This window comes from Mytilus galloprovincialis, chromosome 9 (genome assembly GCF_965363235.1).
Source record: "Mytilus galloprovincialis chromosome 9, xbMytGall1.hap1.1, whole genome shotgun sequence".
NCBI lineage: Eukaryota > Metazoa > Mollusca > Bivalvia > Mytilida > Mytilidae > Mytilus > Mytilus galloprovincialis.
Window position 1 is genome coordinate 26601565 of NC_134846.1, and position 18997 is coordinate 26620561.

The window sequence follows — 18997 nt, forward strand, 5'->3', positions numbered from 1 at the left end:
AAACTGTTAGGACCTCAACTCCCAAAATCAATCCAAACCTTCATTTTGTGGTCATAAACCTTGTGTCAAAATTTCATTGATTTCTATTCACTTAAACTAAAGTTATAGTGCGAAAACCAAGAAAATGCTTATTTGGGCCCTTTTTGGCCCCTAATTCCTAAAATATTCGGACCAAAACTACCAAAATCAATCCCAACCTTCCTTTTGTGGTCATAAACCTTGTGTCAAAATTTCATCGATTTCTATTCACTTTTACTAAAGTTAGAGTGCGAAAACTAAAAGTATTCGGACAATGACGACGATGCCAACTTGATAGCAATATACAACGAAAAATTAAAATTTTTGCGGTTGTATAAAAATCATACAACAAAGGCCAGAGGCTCCTGACTTGGGACAGGCGCAAAATTGTGGTGGGGTTAAACATGTTTATGAGATCTTAACCCTCCCCTATACCTCTAGCCAATGTAGAAAAAGTAAACGCATAACAATATGTACCCTGCTTAAACCCAAAGTCAATCCCAGCCTTCCCTTTGTGATATGGAACCTTGTGGTATAATGTCAGAGAGATCCAAACACTTACACACAAGTTATTGTCTGGAAACTAGAAAAATGCTTGTTTTGACCCCTTATTGTTGGACCTTTATTCCTAAACTGTTGGCCTCATTACCCCTCAAATAAATCCCAACCTTCTACTTGTGGTTTTAAACATTGTGGTAAAATTTCAGAGCAATTGAAATACTGATACACAAGTTATTATCCTGAAACTAGAAAAATATGTGTTTTGGGCCCCTTTTGAGCCCCTTATTCCTAAACAGTTAAGACCATCATCCCCAAGCTGATAGGTCAAATGCTTTAACTTTTTAAAAATCAGACCATCTCTGGAGGATAGTGAACAGTTTTTCAAAGAAAGTTCAGAGTTTGCCTTCTGTTAGTAATTATGATTAACGCTTTGTACATGCAGTGTTATATCTTATGAGTTTTTCTGACATATAATTCTTTTTATTAATCATATATAAAATAAAAGGAAGTTTGTACCATCACAGGCAGCAGAATTATTACATTTCTTTTTTCAATTATCAATAGTAAACAGTTTTCATTGGTTATTATTGTTTTTGGTAAATGTTACTGGTTACATCTTCTGACATCAAACTCGGACTTCTCTTGAACTGAATTTTAATGTGCTTATTGTTATGCCTTTACTTTTCAGTGGCGGATGCAGGAATTTTCGAAAGGGGGGGTGCTAGCCCAGGTCAAAGGGGGGGTGCAGGGGGGGTGCAAACATATGTCCCGATTCAAATGCATTGATCGGCCAAAATAAAGGGGGGGTGCAGACCCCCGGAACCCCCCTCTGGATCCGCCACTGCTTTTCTACATTGGCTAGAGGTATAGGGGGAGGGTTGAGATCTCATAAACATGTTTAACCTGCCACATTTTTGCGCCTGTCCCAAGTCAGGAGCCTCTGGCCTTTGTTAGTCTTGTATTATTTTAATTTTAGTTTCTTGTGTACAATTTGGAAATTAGTATGCCGTTCATTATCACTGAACTAGTATATATTTGTTTAGGGGCCAGCTGAAGGACACCTCCAGGTGCGGGAATTTCTCGCTACATTGAACACCTGTTGGTGACCTTCTGCTGTTGTTTTTTTCTATGGTCAGGTTGTTGTCTCTTTGGCACATTCCCCATTTCCATTCTCAATTTTACGTATGATGATAAGTATAGAGGATTCTTATACTGAAGTAGTTCTGTTTTGCAATTGAAAGCAGGTATACAAGTCACAAGCACATTTATATAGTACACATGTCAGCTGTTTTTCTCACCTGAGTGATTTTACTTAAAACAGCTTGATTAGAGTTCAGAAATGAAGGCAATTGCAATGTTACATCTCAATCATTTTCTTCGTATAATCTATATTCATATTCGACGATTCACATCCTCATGAAAGGCCAACTAAAAGTAATTAGTAGATTTTCATCCAAATTTTTGAAAAACATGGGGCGGGTGGGAGGATTTTATTTTTTAAATTTTATTTCATATGAAACCCTTGTCACAAGTTCTTCATACCGCGGGGTATATGCTAGTGGAAAACAAGCTTGTATAATGTATATACATGTTGTATAAGGAATCTGACACTATTTTTTAAACTCTTAAATAAAAATCCCTGATTGGCAACCACTGTTATACATGTAATTGCCGCTTTAGAAACCTATTTATAGTATACATCAAAGGGAAGAGAAATGCTCTCTTCAGTTGGACTAGACCTACACCAAATGTATTTTGCTTTCTAAGCAATGGTTTGTAGTCCACATAAAATCAATAAAATGTATTGGTACAATTGTATGCAACACAAGTATTATGAGTACAAAATAAAATGTAAACTCAGTGTGGAAAGTAATTATGTGATGTAAAACATGAACTTAACCAAAAAGTAGTTTTTTAATGACTAAATTGAGGGTATTGGGACAGTTACAGAGGGTGTTTGCTGTTTGTCAACAAAAACAACAGCCATGGGTAAATATAAGGGAATTAAAATGCGTGTTTGTCGACTTTTTTTTTCTCAATATACGGTCATAAATCAAACAAATTCGTGCTTGTGTCAATTTCTTTTATCCAGTCATGTTTTTGTACCAATTTGTTCTACGATTCTTGCGCTTTGGATATCATTTACAGTCCAAATTTCCTGACACAAAGTCATCGTATAAATAAAGAAAAAACACGGTTTTCGATTCACTTGTGACTACCGCAATTTGCGTTAAATGGCAAGGCGTTTTACTCGTTACTCGAATATTTCATGCCCTTCTCGTTATCAATCTCTATTCTCGGTAGATGTTGTCATAATAGAGCAGCAGAATATGTCAACTCAATTATATCGTTATTAGATTACTCGGAGAAATACAAAAACGAAATTTGAAACAGGAAGTGTTGAATGAAACGAAATCATCGATGGTTCCCGGTAACGGACATGATAAAATCCGGAAATCGTATTTTTGTTAAATAAAAAAAATCGGGGCGGGACGATTTCAGAGGGGTGGGCGGGGATGAAAATCTAGCAATTAATTTTAATTGGCCAAATCTACAATTTTATTTTATTTCCTAGCGAGCAACACACATGCAAATCCCTCTCTGGCGTTGTTTAAAATACATCTGTTGTTGCAATTTCAATTGTGACGTCAACCAAATGCAGCTGATGTTCTATTGGAATTACAACATGGTTTTGTTTGCAAAGCAAAAGATGAACGTCATTAGAATATACTAATATAAGGCTAAAAACATTGCTCTTATCATTTCTAGGTTTCTGACACATGTCATTTGTTGTATTGGATCTGAGTATTGTCAGTAAAACTTAAAGCTAAAGAACAGGCAGAAACCCTCTGTATAGTTACTGAACAATAAAATACATGTACCAAGGTATAACCTTATGAGGCATAATAGGTTTCAATATACCTGAAATAACAACATGTCTGTTTGGAAATGGGACATCCATGTCCATGTCTCTAATTTCCACGCTTTACACAAGACTTGGAATTCTGAAACACAAAAAACACAGGTTGTCTATGGTATTTTCTTTTAAGGTGTAACATATGATATGGTAAAAATTAATTGTAGCGCTCGATCTTTAAATAAAAAAGAGGCCCATGTAAGCCTGATATCTCTCACCTGTAATTTCAGTTTCAGGCATTTGACTTATTTGTAAATCTTACTTTGCTGAACAATTTTGTCATTTACACTTTCTCTCTTTCTATAATAATATTAAAAATAAAAATTAACCCAAAACTGTAAAATTTCCTAAAAAATAACTTTTTCTGGACAGTAACTCAACAATAAGTTGTCCTATAATTGGTCTGAAGATTAGTTGACAGTTAGATCTAATAAAATTGAGAATGAAAATGGGGAATATGTCAAAGAGAATTTGACTTTCATGTGTCACGCTTACTTAAAATTGGCAATCCCGCATCACGCTTATACCTCAATGAGACCCACACCAATGGGTCCTCAACACACCGAGAAAATCCAGGTGGGCCTCAGCTAGATGAATTTCTCATCTTTGATTTATAACAATGTAAAACACTATCCTAATCAAAAAAAGTCTTAAATATACAATTTACAGGGCATGGGCTCAATAATATATGTAGCTTTCATTTTGTGTGTATTTCAGTCCCCATCTAATTAAATTGAGTTGAACTCCAAAGACCTCTGAAGGTCATATAAGCAATATAAAAATAAATAAAGATATAAGTAGATACATGTAGCAAACTTGTGCAATTGGATTTTTCTTGGTCAGTTGAATTTAATATTATAGATTAACTAGAGGCTCTCAAGAGCCTGTGTTGCTCACCTGTATTTACTTTGTTTTTGGAAATAATGTATCAAATCATAATAATTAGTATGAGATACCCCAATGATGATTGATAATTTGGCCCAATAGTTAAATTAAAAGAAGGTCATCCCAGTGTAGTCTTACAATATTTAATGAAGACCCTTTATCATTTTTTAAATAAGTGTTCAAGTTGTGACCATTTGAAAAAGTTATAAAAGAAATTGTGGGGTTTACAATTTTTTCTTCTCAAGGCACAACAACACAACATGTGAAAATTTTTGGAAGAAGTTTTACCACCTGATCAAAAAAATTAAATTAGTATAACATTCAAAAGGAAGATTGGAATACAGTTTATGAAATTGACAAAAGGAAATGTAAATTTCAAACATCCTGGAGAAAGATTGTGATTGCTTAAATTATATAGTCCATCACAATGTACTGAATTGTATAACAAGTGAAAAATTTGCAGTGACAGACCTAGATAAGAAATGTATTTTTAAAACAGTATCTTCAAATTTTAAGTTAGATTCTGTACTTGCTCATGAACAATCAGAACAGCACAATAAAACTACAATAATAAAGGAGAGAACCAGTAGATTTTTCAGTACACTGGTCCAGCTGGCCAGTACACAAAAAATGTAAAATACCACCCCTGGTCATGGGACACATTTTTCAAACTAGATACCCTTGTAGAAAAGTTTGGTAAAACTTGACCTAGTAATTTCAGAAAAAAAGTTAACAGACCATAATGACGGAGACTGAAGATGGACGCCAAGTGATGAGAAAAGCTCACTTGGCCCATTGGGCGGGGTGAGCTTAAAACTTATATTTTTTCCAAATGAAGCGCATTTTGATATTTGATAAATTATAACTAGAGGCTCTAAAGAGCCTGTGTCGCTCACCTTGGTCTATGTGAATATTAAACAAAGGAAGCAGATGGATTCATGACAAAATTGTGTTTTGGTGATGGTGATGTGTTTGTACGTCTTACTTTACTGAACATTCTTGTTGCTAACAGTTATCTATAATGAACTTGGCCCAGTAGTTTCAGTGGAAAATGTAAGTAAAAATTTACAAATTTTATAAAAATTGTTAAAAATTGACTATAAAGGACAATAACTCCTTAGGGGGTCAATTGACCATTTCAGTCATGTTTGACTTATTTGTAAATCTTACTTTGCTGTACAATATTGCTGTTTAAAGTTTATCTCTGTCTATAATAATATTCAAGATAATAACCAAAAACAGTAAAATTTCCTTAAAATTACCAATTTAGGGGCAGCAACCCAACAACGGGTTGTCCGATTCATCTGAAAATTTGTTCCCTTATCAAACATAAAATAGATACTGCAGGGGCAGCACCAACAAGGCAACCTTTGAGACGTACACCTAAATATTTTGAAGGAGAGGAAGAGGCATATTTGAAAGACCAATTGGAAAGGGGGGTCATTCAACCTTCTTCATCAGCCTGGAGGTCAAATATTTGTTTAGTTCGTAAGAAGGATGGGTCGGTAAGGTGGTGTATAGATTACAGAAAATTGAATGAGTCGCCTATCAAGGATGCCTACCCGATTCCTAATATATCTATGTGCTTAGATTGTCTAGCGGGCGCTAGCATATTTTCAGTCATGGACCTTCAGTCTGGTTATTGGCAATTGGAAATGGTGCCAGAAGATCGACATAAGACTGCATTTATTACAAAATACGGTCTTTTGAGTATACTAAAATGCCTTTTGGATTGTGTAATGCTCCTTCAACTTTTCAAAGATGTATGGAGTTAATTTTTCGAGGAATGCAATGGAAAACCCTTTTGATTTATTTGGATGATATCATAATTTATAGTTCAAATTTAGAAGACCATTTTAATAAATTAGATGAAGTTCTGGGCAGATTACAAAATGTTGGTTTAAAACTTAAACCTTCTAAGTGTGAGTTCATTAAAGATCAAGTTCTTTATTAAGGCCATACTGTTAGTAAAAATGGCATTAGTCCGAATCCAAAAATTGTTGAATCAGTTAGTAAATGGCAGGTTCCAAATTCAGTCAAGGAAGTCCAGCAATTTTTGGGTCTTTGTAATTACTATCGACAATTTGTTCACAAGTTTAGTGAAATAGCATCTCCTTTGAGTAGACTAACTAGGAAAGATGTTCCTTTTAATTGGTCAAGTGAATGTCAAAGTTCATTTGAAATATTACGCAAAGCTTTGTGTGAAGCTCCAATTTTAGCATATCCATTACCAGAAGGTCAGTTTATTTTGGATACTGATGCATCTAATATTGGAATTGGGTCAGTACTTTCTCAAATTCAAAATGCAAAGGAAAAGGTGATTGCCTATGGGTCCAAAAAATTAGATAAACCACAACAAAGGTATAGCGTGACCAGACGAGAACTTTTAGCAGTCATAACATTCATACATCAGTTTCGCCATTACTTAGTTGGTCGAAAATTTTTGCTAAGGTCTGACCATGCATCCTTGAGATGGTTGTTTAACTTTAAAGATCCACAGGGGCAGTTGGCTCGTTGGCTTGAGACCCTTTCCCAGTATATTTTTGATATTCAACACAGACCAGGAGTTAAACACCAAAATGCTGACTCGCTTTCACATCGTGAATATGACTTATCACTCTGTGATCATATTAAACAGGGAGTTAGAAATCCTGAATGTAAAAATTGCAAATCTATGGATGCTGATTGGGTAGATTTTAAAACTGATGTAGATAATGTCACTAATTTAAGTGATAACCCATTTGTTTCAAAAATTTGTGCTGTCACAAGAAGTCAAAATTCTAAGTTACCGGTAATTGATTCAAATTGGCTTAGTGGGTACACTACAAAAGAATTGGAAAATTTTCAAAAAGAAGATAGTGATTTAGGGCCTGTACATAAATGGTTAGATAATAATTGTAAACCAAACAGAGATGAAATTGCTTCATACAGTCCATCAACAAGAAAATATTGGTTAAATTATGATCTTTTGATTACAAAAAATAATGTATTGTATCAGAAAAGATTGCAACCAACTGGTGAAAGTTATCAGTTATTAGTTCCCAAAGTCTTGAGGAAAGAAGTAATGACAAGTTGTCATAATACTATGTATTCTGCACATTTTGGTGTAAATAAAACTAAGGACAAAATTAAAAACTGTTTCCATTGGTACAAGATGGGAGAGGATATCCAATCACATGTAAACACTTGTTCTGTTTGCAATCGATTTAAGGCTTTAAATAGAAAACCTAAAGCGTCTTTACAGAGTTACACTGTGGGTTATCCATTGGACCGCGTTGCAATTGATGTTATTGGTCCTTTACCCCATACCCGTCAAAATAATAAATTTATATTAGTTATTGGAGACCATTTTACTAGATGGATGGAGGCGTTCCCACTTCCACACCAGCAAGCTGAAAAGGTTGCTGAAAAGCTTGTCCATGAATTTATTTCCCGTTTTGGTATTCCTTTGGAACTCCACTCCGATCAAGGGAGAAATTCTGAGAGTAAAATTTTTACAGAAGTTTGTAAATTATTGGAAATACATAAGACAAGATCTACGTCCTATAGACCTTGCTCTAATGGCATCATAGAGAGATTTAATGCCACGCTTGAGGGAATGATTAGAAGTTTTGTTAATAAAAATGCTAATGATTGGGATTTACATATTGGTATTTTAATGGCAGCCTATAGAAGTACTGTACATCCAGCTACAGGTTATTCCCCTAACATGTTAATGCTAGGCAGGGAGATTACTTTACCCCATCAAATTATATTCCCTTTTCCAAATTGTAATGAATCAATGGAAGTTGAGACTTATGTGTCCAAGATGAGGTCAAAATTGGAGGAAATTTACCAATTAGCACGTGAACATCTCCGTTCATCTGCTGTACGACAGAAAAAAGATTACGACAGCCGTATATCCCAAAATCAATTTTGTAAAGGATCACTTGTTTACAAATTTAATAACATATTTAAATAAACAGCTGCGCCATGAGCGCATGATACGCCCGACGTCTTGTGTGGAAGTTTTATGCAATAATCATAAATAGTTTCTGAGGAAGTTTTAAGCAATAACCATTTATTGTTTTTGAGACACAGCGGGACATGTGAAAACCCCCCCCCCCCTGTTTTTTTTTTACAAATATCACTAAAATAAAATTTTGAATCAAACCAAAAAGTATGCAGATCTTTAAATTAGTATAACAAAGAAGTGTGTACAGTTTCAAGCAATAATCATAAATTGTTTTTGAGATACGGCGGGACATGTAAAAAAAACCCTCCCCTTTTTTACAAAATACTCAATAACTCAAAAATAAAATTTTGAGTCATCACCAAAAAGTATACAGATCTTTAGATTAATATAACAAAGAAGTGTGTAAAGTTTTAAGCAATAATAATAAATCGTTTTTGAGATACAGCACGACATGTAAAAAAAACCTCCCCCTTTTTTACAAAATACTCAATAACTCAAAAATGAAATTTTGAATCATCACCAAAAAGTATACAGATATTAAGATTAATATAACTAAGAAGTGTGTAAAGTTTTAAGCAATAATCAAGAAACGTTTTTGAGATACGGTGCGACATGTGAAAAAAACCACACCCCTGTTTTAGTTACAAAGTGCCGTAACTCAAAAAGTTTAAATCTTATTTTCACCAAAAAGTATACAGATAATTTGACCATCATAAGAAACAACTATATTAAGTTTCATGAAATTTGGATAAGTCGTTCTCAAGTTACGGTGCGACATGTTTACGCCGGACAGACGGACAGACGGACGGACATTTGTATACCATAATACGTTAGTAATATAATAGTGTATAAAAACTAAACGAAAGATGGTCTGGTCCATTTGTAATAGTAGATATTTTGAGTCCTGTACTTTATAAAATAAAAAATAGATACAAATCAGAGACTGTTCATCATGATAAGTTAAAGAAATATTAATCTGATGATGTTCCAGCCTGGGCTGTTGCTGTCCAGAAAGGAATGTAAGATGTCCAAGTCAAGGTACCTGCTGTCAATTATTTGTTCTCATTTCTTTCAAGTCTTTATTTTATTTCAGTAAAATGTCTGAAATTTATAATTGTAATTGGACTGACTGTTTGTACGAAGGAAATAACAGGGATACAATTTGGCATATATTACTTAGCCATGTACAGGAAGACCAGGTACCATTCCATTGCAACATTTGTCACTTTCGGGGAAATACAAGAAGAAATATGGACCGACATATCCTATCTTATAAGCCACACCTTGAGAAAATGGAAGAACTTGGAATTCAGTCTAGTAACAATTGTATAATAAAATCTGCAAACCCATATTTTGTGAAATTGGGTACTGACACATCTTGTGATGCCACATACAAGGACCAATCTTATATAGCTACAGAAGTAGTAGAATCAATAATAGAAATCAGGGAAGATAGTGGGGAGTTTAATATAACAGATACTTCATGTCAAACTGAAGAAACCTTTACAACCTTCAGAGAGCTTAAGGCTGAAGTAAATATTATGAAAGGCAGTCACCAGGCTGAGCTAAATAGATTTGGGGACTATATTGCCCGTTTAGAGAAAAGATTGAAAATGAAGGATTAGAGGAGATAAAGTCAGCAGAAAGAAAATTAAGGAAGAATGAAGAAGGAAGCAGGAAGCAATTAAAAGAAAAGGATGACTTGATTAGGACACTAGAAAGGAAACTCAGACACAAAGATAATGAAGTGGAAGTGTTGAGGAGAAAGCTAAGAGTGGACAAGTTTGATTCAGAGGAAGAGAAAGAAAATGAGATGCCTAGGAAAAAGCTAAAAGGATATGTAGTCAAAAAATTGTTTTACACAATATCTTAATTTTTATTTAAATGTCATATTTATGCATTTGTTACTGTTGTTGACAAAATTGGTTTCCGTAATCTTTACAAAAATTAGAAAATTAATTTTAAGATAATCTATAGATATTGAATGAAATTAGGTTTCATTTGGAGCTGTAATAATTTACCTTTTTTATAGATTCCTAATTTTGAATACCAATTTTGTCTTTATTTTGTCAAATATTTTAGTGTTTTAAAGGAGGTGAAGTCCTCAAACACTTTTCATTGTTATTGTGTATATATAGATTTCATGTGATGCTTAAAGGAGAAGAAGTACTCAGCGTCAAACCTATTCAATGATATGTGGGGTTTTTTTTTTATTGATATTATTATGTTCAATAAGCATACTATTCTAATTTTTGTTAATTGAGTTATAGAATTTTGGGGACGAAATGTATTCTTCAAGGGGGGTAGTGTTGTGAAACTGAAAAGGTATTTGGTTAAACCTCGATCTTTAATAATGATTTCTCAGGAAATCTCATTCCTTAAGTATTATTTCTGTTTGCCCAATTTGTGTAAAGGTATGACAGACCTGGTAAAGCACATTTTAGTCTTGTTTAATTTATTAATCAACGTTTTTGGTAGAGTTTACTGTGTTGACACATTTTCCGCCAAACCGTAGTTCCATGTTTAGTGCAAGAGTTGTCGTTCTTTTCACAACAAAGAGGTTATTTCTGAAATACGGGATTTAATTCCGGGTGTGCTTATTGAAATATTGTTATTATGGAATAAAACTACTTATTGTATATAATTAATGGTCATGCATATTTGTCAGTGTAATGATCGCGTATACGAGATCCACGAAATGTAAGTAATTACGGGAAATAGTCCGTGATAATGACATCTTGGTTGCGAACATAAACAACTTGGTAAGTTGAAAGTTAACTGTCCCAGAGATCGGATGTTTTTCATTCTCCTAACCTATTTATTTCACGTTTCGCATTGTGAATTTATATAAGAAGTAAAGTTAAGCTATTTTAGCATTTATTTACACATCTTCAGGTATTAATTGTGTAAAGAGACGGTGAATTCCGTTACACATTGTATTTGATGGTGGCGTTTTTGCCGTGAAACTATTTTAGCCCAACCCTGGCCTAAGTTTGGAATTGTTCATTTTATTATTGAAACGTATATTTATTGCTATTTTTTATTTTTGTCTAAACGCTGACATTATGCAGGTTCTTTGACTTGGTTTAAATTGTGTGAATTATATATTGACTTTGAAGAATTGAAATTAATATTCCTGCATAATAAATTATTTTATTTAGAACTCTTTGTTAATTTGCAGCCTTGTCTACTATTCCGCTCGGTAGTTACATTTTTACAACACTTTGCTGAACATTCCAGATAATAACCAAAAACAGTAAAACTTCCTTAAAATTACCAATTGGGGGACAGCACCCAACAACCAGTTATCCAATTCATCTGAAAATTTCCTGGCAGATAGATCTTGACCTGATAAACAATTTGACCCTTTGTCAGATTTGCTCTAAATGCTTTGGTTTTTGAGTTATAAGCCAAAAACTGCATTTTACCCCTATATTCTATTTTTAGCCATGGCGGCCATCTTGGTTGGTTGGCCGGGTCACCGGACACATTTTTTAAACTAGATACCCCAATGATGATTGTGGCCAAGTTTGGTTTAATTTGGCTCAGTAGTTTCAGAGGAGAAGATTTTTGTAAAAGTTAACGACGACGCCGGACGCTGGACGCAAAGTGATGGGAAAAGCTCACTTGGGCCATTGGGCCAGGTGAGCTAAAAACAAAATTCCTGCATTCTTTATTGGTAAAAATAAACTCATCAAAGATACCAGACAAGGCAGCACTCGCACCCAAAAAGTGGAAAGGGATTAATATAAGTTGAACCAGATGCTCCGCAGGGCGCAGCTTTATACGACCGCAGAGGTTGAACCCTGAACGGTTGGGTCAAGTATGGACACAACATTCAAGCTGGATACAGCTCTAAATTTGGATTGTGATTAAATAGTTGACACAGCATAGGTTTCTGACACAGGATGAATGTGGTCTAATGAACTTAAAAATTTTTTTTGCCTTTGAGCAATTCACTATGCTGTTGAATATTAATCCTCTCAAAAAAATGTTTGAAGAAATTTTCTTTTTATTTATGAAATTTGAAATAAATAAAATTCACCCCCCCCCCCCCCCCAATTTTTTTTTTACATCCCCCTTTCCCTTTTTCCAAAACTGATCTCAACTCAAATTTCTAATGGAGTTTGCAACAACTACTCATTTAAATACATCATAAAATATTAAAATGTAACAAAAGGTGCTTGTTATCACTGAATGGTAAAGATTGTTTTAATTTATCAGTTGGTAGTAAAAGTGAATATACATTGTATATTGTATAAAACAATGATTTAAGTTGACTCAACTACTATTCTGGACAAAGAAAGATAACTCCAATCAATTGAAAATTTCTTGCTATTGCACAATATTATGCAATTAGATGTTTCTGGCTATTGCGCAATACTGTGCAATTGAAAATATTTGCTATTGCACAATACTGTGCAATTGAAGATTTCTTGCTTTTGCCCAATACTGAGCAATTGAAAATTTCTTGCTATAGATTTCTTGCTATTGCTGAATACTGTGCAATTGAAAATTTCTTGCTATTGCACAATACTTAATATAATAATTTTGGATCCTGATTTGAACCAACTTGAAAACTGGGCCCATAAACAAAAATCTAAGTACATGTTTAGATTCAGCATATCAAAACAGCCCAAGAATTCAATTTTTGTTAAAATCAAATTTAGTTTAATTTTGGACCCTTTGGACTTTAATGTAGACCAATTTGAAAACAGGACCATAAATTAAGAATCTACATACACAGTTAGATTTGGCATATCAAAGAACCCCAATTATTCAATTTTTGATGAAATAAAACAAAGTTTAAAATTGGACCCCGATTTGGACCAACTTGAAAACTGGGCCAATAATCAAAAATCTAATTACATTTTTAGATTCAACATATTAAGGGGGTACATAACACCTAAGATAAGATAACTCTTACTCATAGTCCGATTCTTTGCTACGTTTTAAAATCATGTGCAATATGCAAGCTTTTAAAAGATCATGATCAGAATGTTTACATTATTGCTAAGAGCAGCTGTACACCTATTGTTATTCATTTAATCTTTTAATCCATTTAAAGTTACTCATTTTCAATAAATGAATCTTCAAAGAGACATAAAAGGGAAATTTCAGAGTGAAAAAAATTACCAAAAGAAAACCAGGACGTTGGAAAAAGGGGGAATTGCACCAGGATATTTTTTTTAAGCTCGGGATTTCGGGATAAGGGAATTCCTTTTTCAAACTTCGGAATAGCGGGATTTAAATTTATTTAAACTTGGGATTTCGTGTTTTAAGCCCGGGATTTCGGGACCCCTTCTACTTACCCGGCTCCCCCATCTGACATCATTTCTTGAATTTTAATTTTTCATTCTTTAGGGACCTGCAATTTTCATTAGTTTATCCTGAAATTGTTTACATAGATTGTAATCTGCTTGTTATGCCAAATTACTGTTGCTGTTTTTGTTTGCTCAAATGCGTGTCTTGCCTTTTCTCAAATTTCTTGCAAGCCTCCGACAATAAAATGTTAACTAAATAAATAAATAAACCATGGACAATTATACAATGCTTCTGTTCCTAGATCTTCGTACAAAATTGATTAAAATCAAAACTAAATGGACTCCACAATACTTTTTTTTTAAACCATACATGTAGTTTTTAATGAAATATGGGATTAGTAATTAATATACGTAGTAATGTTAAATAGGTTATGAATAATTTATAATAATTTCTGGCATATATTTTTGAAGTGCAATTGAATATTTTATTACATGATTTATATTCATGTAAAAAGTAAGAAGATATATACCGAGGGGGATAATCAACCGTCCACCAGTGCATCATTAACATGTCATGGAACAAAGAAGAAACAAACATCCTATTCAGTCCACAAGACAATACACACATGTATGTGCTTAAATATTCATCTGAATAAAAAAATATTATATCTTTCTAGTATCTTTTTTCAACCTTTATCCTAACAGGTGTAGAAAATAAACGGGTGTCTTCTATTCCGTCCGCAATTTTAGGGAAATAAAAGTCTATATTTAGAATCGTGGTTTGAAACTGAAACTACACATGTATGATATAAATAGAACATGTTATTTTTGAATTATCAATGAATGTCGAAGGGATAGCAAAATTTGTTATTTTCCTTTTATTGTGCTTTTGTCATGTTTGTGTATCTTTCCGATTTTTTTTTTATCAAATGCAATTTTGAAATAAATATAAAAAAGAAAGTGTGGTGTTATACTGCAAGTGACAAGTGATTTTTTTTTCTTCTCAAGTCTCAATTCAAGATTATTACTGAATGGAGTATGTAATCGTTCTCTATAATAACAAGGGCCCAAAAAATAATGTGAAACTTGTAACTGCCGTGCTTTTAACTAAAAACCAGTTGTATCTTATTTTCATAACCTCTGCAGAAATACTAAAAAAAGTTCTATGTTTAACGAACTTGATTTCACAGTATAAGGATTTTGCACAGTCAGCTCTATTTCATCTCTCATGAGCCGTCATTCTTTGCACGAATAGTTTTGTTCTTAAGTTTTGAATTGTATATTTTTGTATTTTTGAATCTGTAGACCAATAAATTGAAAATCTTGCTCATGTAAAGCATCTGCCAACTTTAAAGCTTTTCCCTATGTATCATAGGTTTTTTGACGTGTCAAATCAAAAATCGGTTACATCCTTTTTTTACCCCTGCAACTGAATGTCAAGGAGGGTGGTATTGTTTTACCCCTGTCCGTCTGTCCTTCTGTCCGTCCCATTATTGGTATATATTTGGCATATATATAACTCCTCCTACTGTTTGATTTCTAGGAAATTTTCACCTTGCTGTCTGTTGGGTAGTTAAGTATGTACAGTGCGCGCTTCAATAGAAACTATTCCTTTTTCAAACAATTTTATGAGACTACATGTCCATTATGTATTCCGTGTTCATGGAATGGATTGACATGTCATAAAATGTGTCTATATTGTTGTACGGTCGATTAAAGCTTGTGTAATATGATTTTTTTAAAATAAATATGAATTCATAACTACATAAATGTCATGGCCCGTACAAGTGTTTCTTACAAAAAAAAAACAGTTATCATCATCGTGATCAACTTTCAAGGTCACATGAAGGTCACAATTTTAAGAAGGCACACTACCTCATGATGATACATCCACATGCCAAAGATGTAAGACCCAGGTCAAGGGCGAAGAAGTTATAGCCTACATGGTTGTGTTTTTCATGAAAAAAACAATATACAGTTGACCTTGAGGTCACATTTGAAGGTCACAATAAGGTCATCATGATGCAAGACACTTAACCCCGTGATGATACATCCACATGCCAAATATCTAAGGCCTAGTTCAAAAGACGAAAAAAAATATGGCCATTATGTACTTTTTGAATAGATTTTGCCCTTATTTAATGAACCAATTTGAGGGTGGGGGATACTTAAAACTTAAATACTAAAAAATCTAACGGTTAAATTTTAAAAATATTTTGCAAGAACAACCGACTAGTATAGCACTCCAAATGCTTAGTTTTTTGAAAAAATTAAACGACACATTTTTTTTCCAAAAAAAAATTCTTCTTCAAATACTAGAAGCACAGCATTCACTTTTCGGGGCTGATTTTGACACCCCTATTAAATTTCAGGCAAAATTTTAAATCTAGAATAAAAGACTTACAAGAAAAGGGTATCAGTGAACTAATATTTACCTCAGCTATCATTATTAGCTATGCTATTGTCAATTTAGGATTAAGTTTTAAAAATTTTAACATATTTAACCCCATACCCATATTTCAGAAACTTCCAATTTTGGCTGATTCTAGTATGTAAAAGATGCTATATTTGAGTTGCCAAATTTTTTAAACCTATGGTTCAAATCTTTTAAAAATTTTACAAGATGTTTAGGTTGGCCTAGTTTATCAATGAAAAAAAATTAAATAAAATTAAACGACAGGAATTTTTTGGGGTATAGTGTTGGGTACCCCCTTAAAGAACCCCAAGGATTCAATTTTTATTAAAATCAAACTAAGTTTAATTTTGGACCCTTTGGACCTTAATGTACACCAATTTGAAAACGGGATCAAAAATTAAGAATCTACATACACAGATAGATTTAGCATATCAAAGAACCCCAATTATTCAATTTTTGATGAAATCAAACAAAGTTCAATTTTGGACCCTTTGGGCCCCTTATTCCTAAACTGTTGGGACCAAAACTCCCAAAATCAAACCCAACCTTCCTTTTATGGTCATAAACCTTGTGTTTAAATTTCACTAATTTCGATTTACTTCTACTAAAGTTATTGTGCGAAAACCAAGAATAATGCTTATTTGGGTCCTTTTTTGGCCCCTTATTCCTAAACTGTTGGAACCAAAACTCCCAAAATCAATCCCAACCTTTCTTTTGTGGTCATACACCTTGTGTTTAAATTTCACTGATTTCTATTTACTTATACTAAAGTTATTGTGCGAAAACCAAGAATAATGCTTATTTGGGCCCTTTTTTGGCCCCTAATTCCTAAACTGTTAGAACCAAAACTCCCAACTTGCGACGACGACGCAAGACGATGACGAAAGACGACAACGCAAGACGACGACGACGCCAACGTGATAACAATATACTACAAAAAATTAAAATTTTTGTGGTCGTATAAAAACTTGTTTCCCAATCCACTATAAATAAATATGTTTAAATTTAAATTAAATACCAGACTAATAATTGTGTATGCCAGATGCTCATTTTGTTATATGATATAGATATATTGGAATGACATATATGACCACAGCTTACAAAACTAGAGGCTGTGTCGCTCATCTTGGTTTATGTGCATATTAAAACCAGATGCTCCACAGGGTGTAGCTTTATACGACCGCAGAGGTTGAACCCTGAACGGTTGGGGCAAGTATGGACACAACATTCAAGCTGGATTCAGCTCTAAATTTGGATTGTGATTAAATAGTTGACACAGCATTGGTTTCTGACACAGAATGAATGTGTTCTAATGAACTTAAAATTTTTGTTTTCTCTTAGAGCAATTCACTATGCTGTTGAATATTAATCCTCTCAAAACAAGAATGTGTCCTCAGTACACAAATGCCCCACTCGCACTATCATTTTCCATGTTCAGTGGACCGTGAAATTGGGGTAAAAACTCTAATTTGGCATTAAAATTAGAAAGATCATATCATAGGGGACATGTGTACTAAGTTTGAAGTCGATTGGACTTAAACTTCATCAAAAACTACCTTGACCAAAAACTTTAACCTGAAGCGGGACAGACGGACGGACGAACGGACGGACAAACGAACGGACAGACGGACGGACGGACGGACGGATGCACGGACCAGAAAACATAATGCCCCTCTACTATCGTAGGTGGGGCATAAAAATGTTTGAAGAAATTTTCTTTTTTATTTATGAAATTTCAAATGAGAAAAATTGAACCCAATTTTTTTAATCACATCTCCCTTTCCCTTATTCCAAAACTAATCTCAATTAAAATTTCTAATGGAGTTTGCAACAATAACTACTCATTTAAATACATCATAAAATATTAAGATGTAAAAAAAACTGCTTGTTATCACTGAATGTTATTTATTATAATTTATCAGTTGGTAGTAAAAAGTGAATATACATTGTATATTGTATATAACAAAGATTTAAGTTGATTCTGGACAAAGAAAGATAACTCCAATTAAAAAAAAATCTTGCTATTGCACAATATTTTGCAATTAGATATTTCTTGCTTACTATTCTGGACAAAGAAAGATAACTCTAATTAAAAAAAAATTTGCTATTTCACAATATTGTGCAATTAGATATTTCTTGCCATTGCGCAATACTGTGCAATTGAAAAGACTTGCTATTGCACAATACTTAATATAATAATTTTAGATCCTGATTTGGACCAACTTGAAAACTGGGCCCATAATAAAAAATCTAAGTACATTTTTGGATTCAGCATATCAAAGAACCCCAAGATTTCAATTTTTGTTGAAATCAGACTAAGTTTAATTTTGGACCCTTTGGACTTTAGTGTAGACCAATTTGAAAACAGGACCAAAAATGAAGAATCTACATACACAGTTAGATTTGGTATATCAAAGAACCCCATTTATTCAATTTTTGATGAAATCAAACAAAGTTTAATTTTGGACCCCGATTTGGACCAACTTGAAAACTGGGCCAATAATCAAAAATCTAAGTACATTTTTAGATTCAGCATATCAAAGAACCTAACTGATTCATTTTTTGTCAAAATCAAACTAAGTTTAATTTTGGACCCTTTGGACCTTAATGTAGACCAATTTGAAAACGGGACCAAAAGTTAAGAATATACATACACAGTCATGACAGTTAGATTCGGCATATCAAAGAACCCCAATTATTCAATTTTGATGAAATCAAACAAAGTTTAATTTTGGACCCTTTGGGCCCCTTATTCTGTTGGGACCAAAACTCCCAAAATCAATACCAACCTTCCTTTTATGGTCATAAACCTTGTGTTTAAATTTCATAGATTTCTATTTACTTATACTAACGTTATGGTGCGAAAACCAAGAAAAATGCTTATTTGGGTCCCTTTTTGGCCCCTAATTCCTAAACTGTTGGGACCTAAACTCCCAAAATCAATACCAACCTTCCTTTTGTAGTCATTAACATTGTGTTTAAATTTCATTGATTTCTATTTACTTAAACTAAAGTTATTGTGCGAAAACCAAGAATAATGC

At 33.5% G+C, this 18997-nt stretch overlaps 1 protein-coding gene across 2 annotated transcripts in view; it reads right to left on the reverse strand.

The window, feature by feature from the left end:
• LOC143044714 (integrator complex subunit 10-like) overlaps positions 1-18997 on the reverse strand; it is a 195991-nt gene that overhangs the window by 66151 nt on the left and 110843 nt on the right. For both annotated transcript variants that reach the window (XM_076216801.1, XM_076216800.1), the window contains exon 11: positions 3442-3524. In XM_076216801.1, the coding sequence (XP_076072916.1) occupies positions 3442-3524 (83 nt within the window). The remainder of the gene's footprint in view (positions 1-3441; positions 3525-18997) is intronic.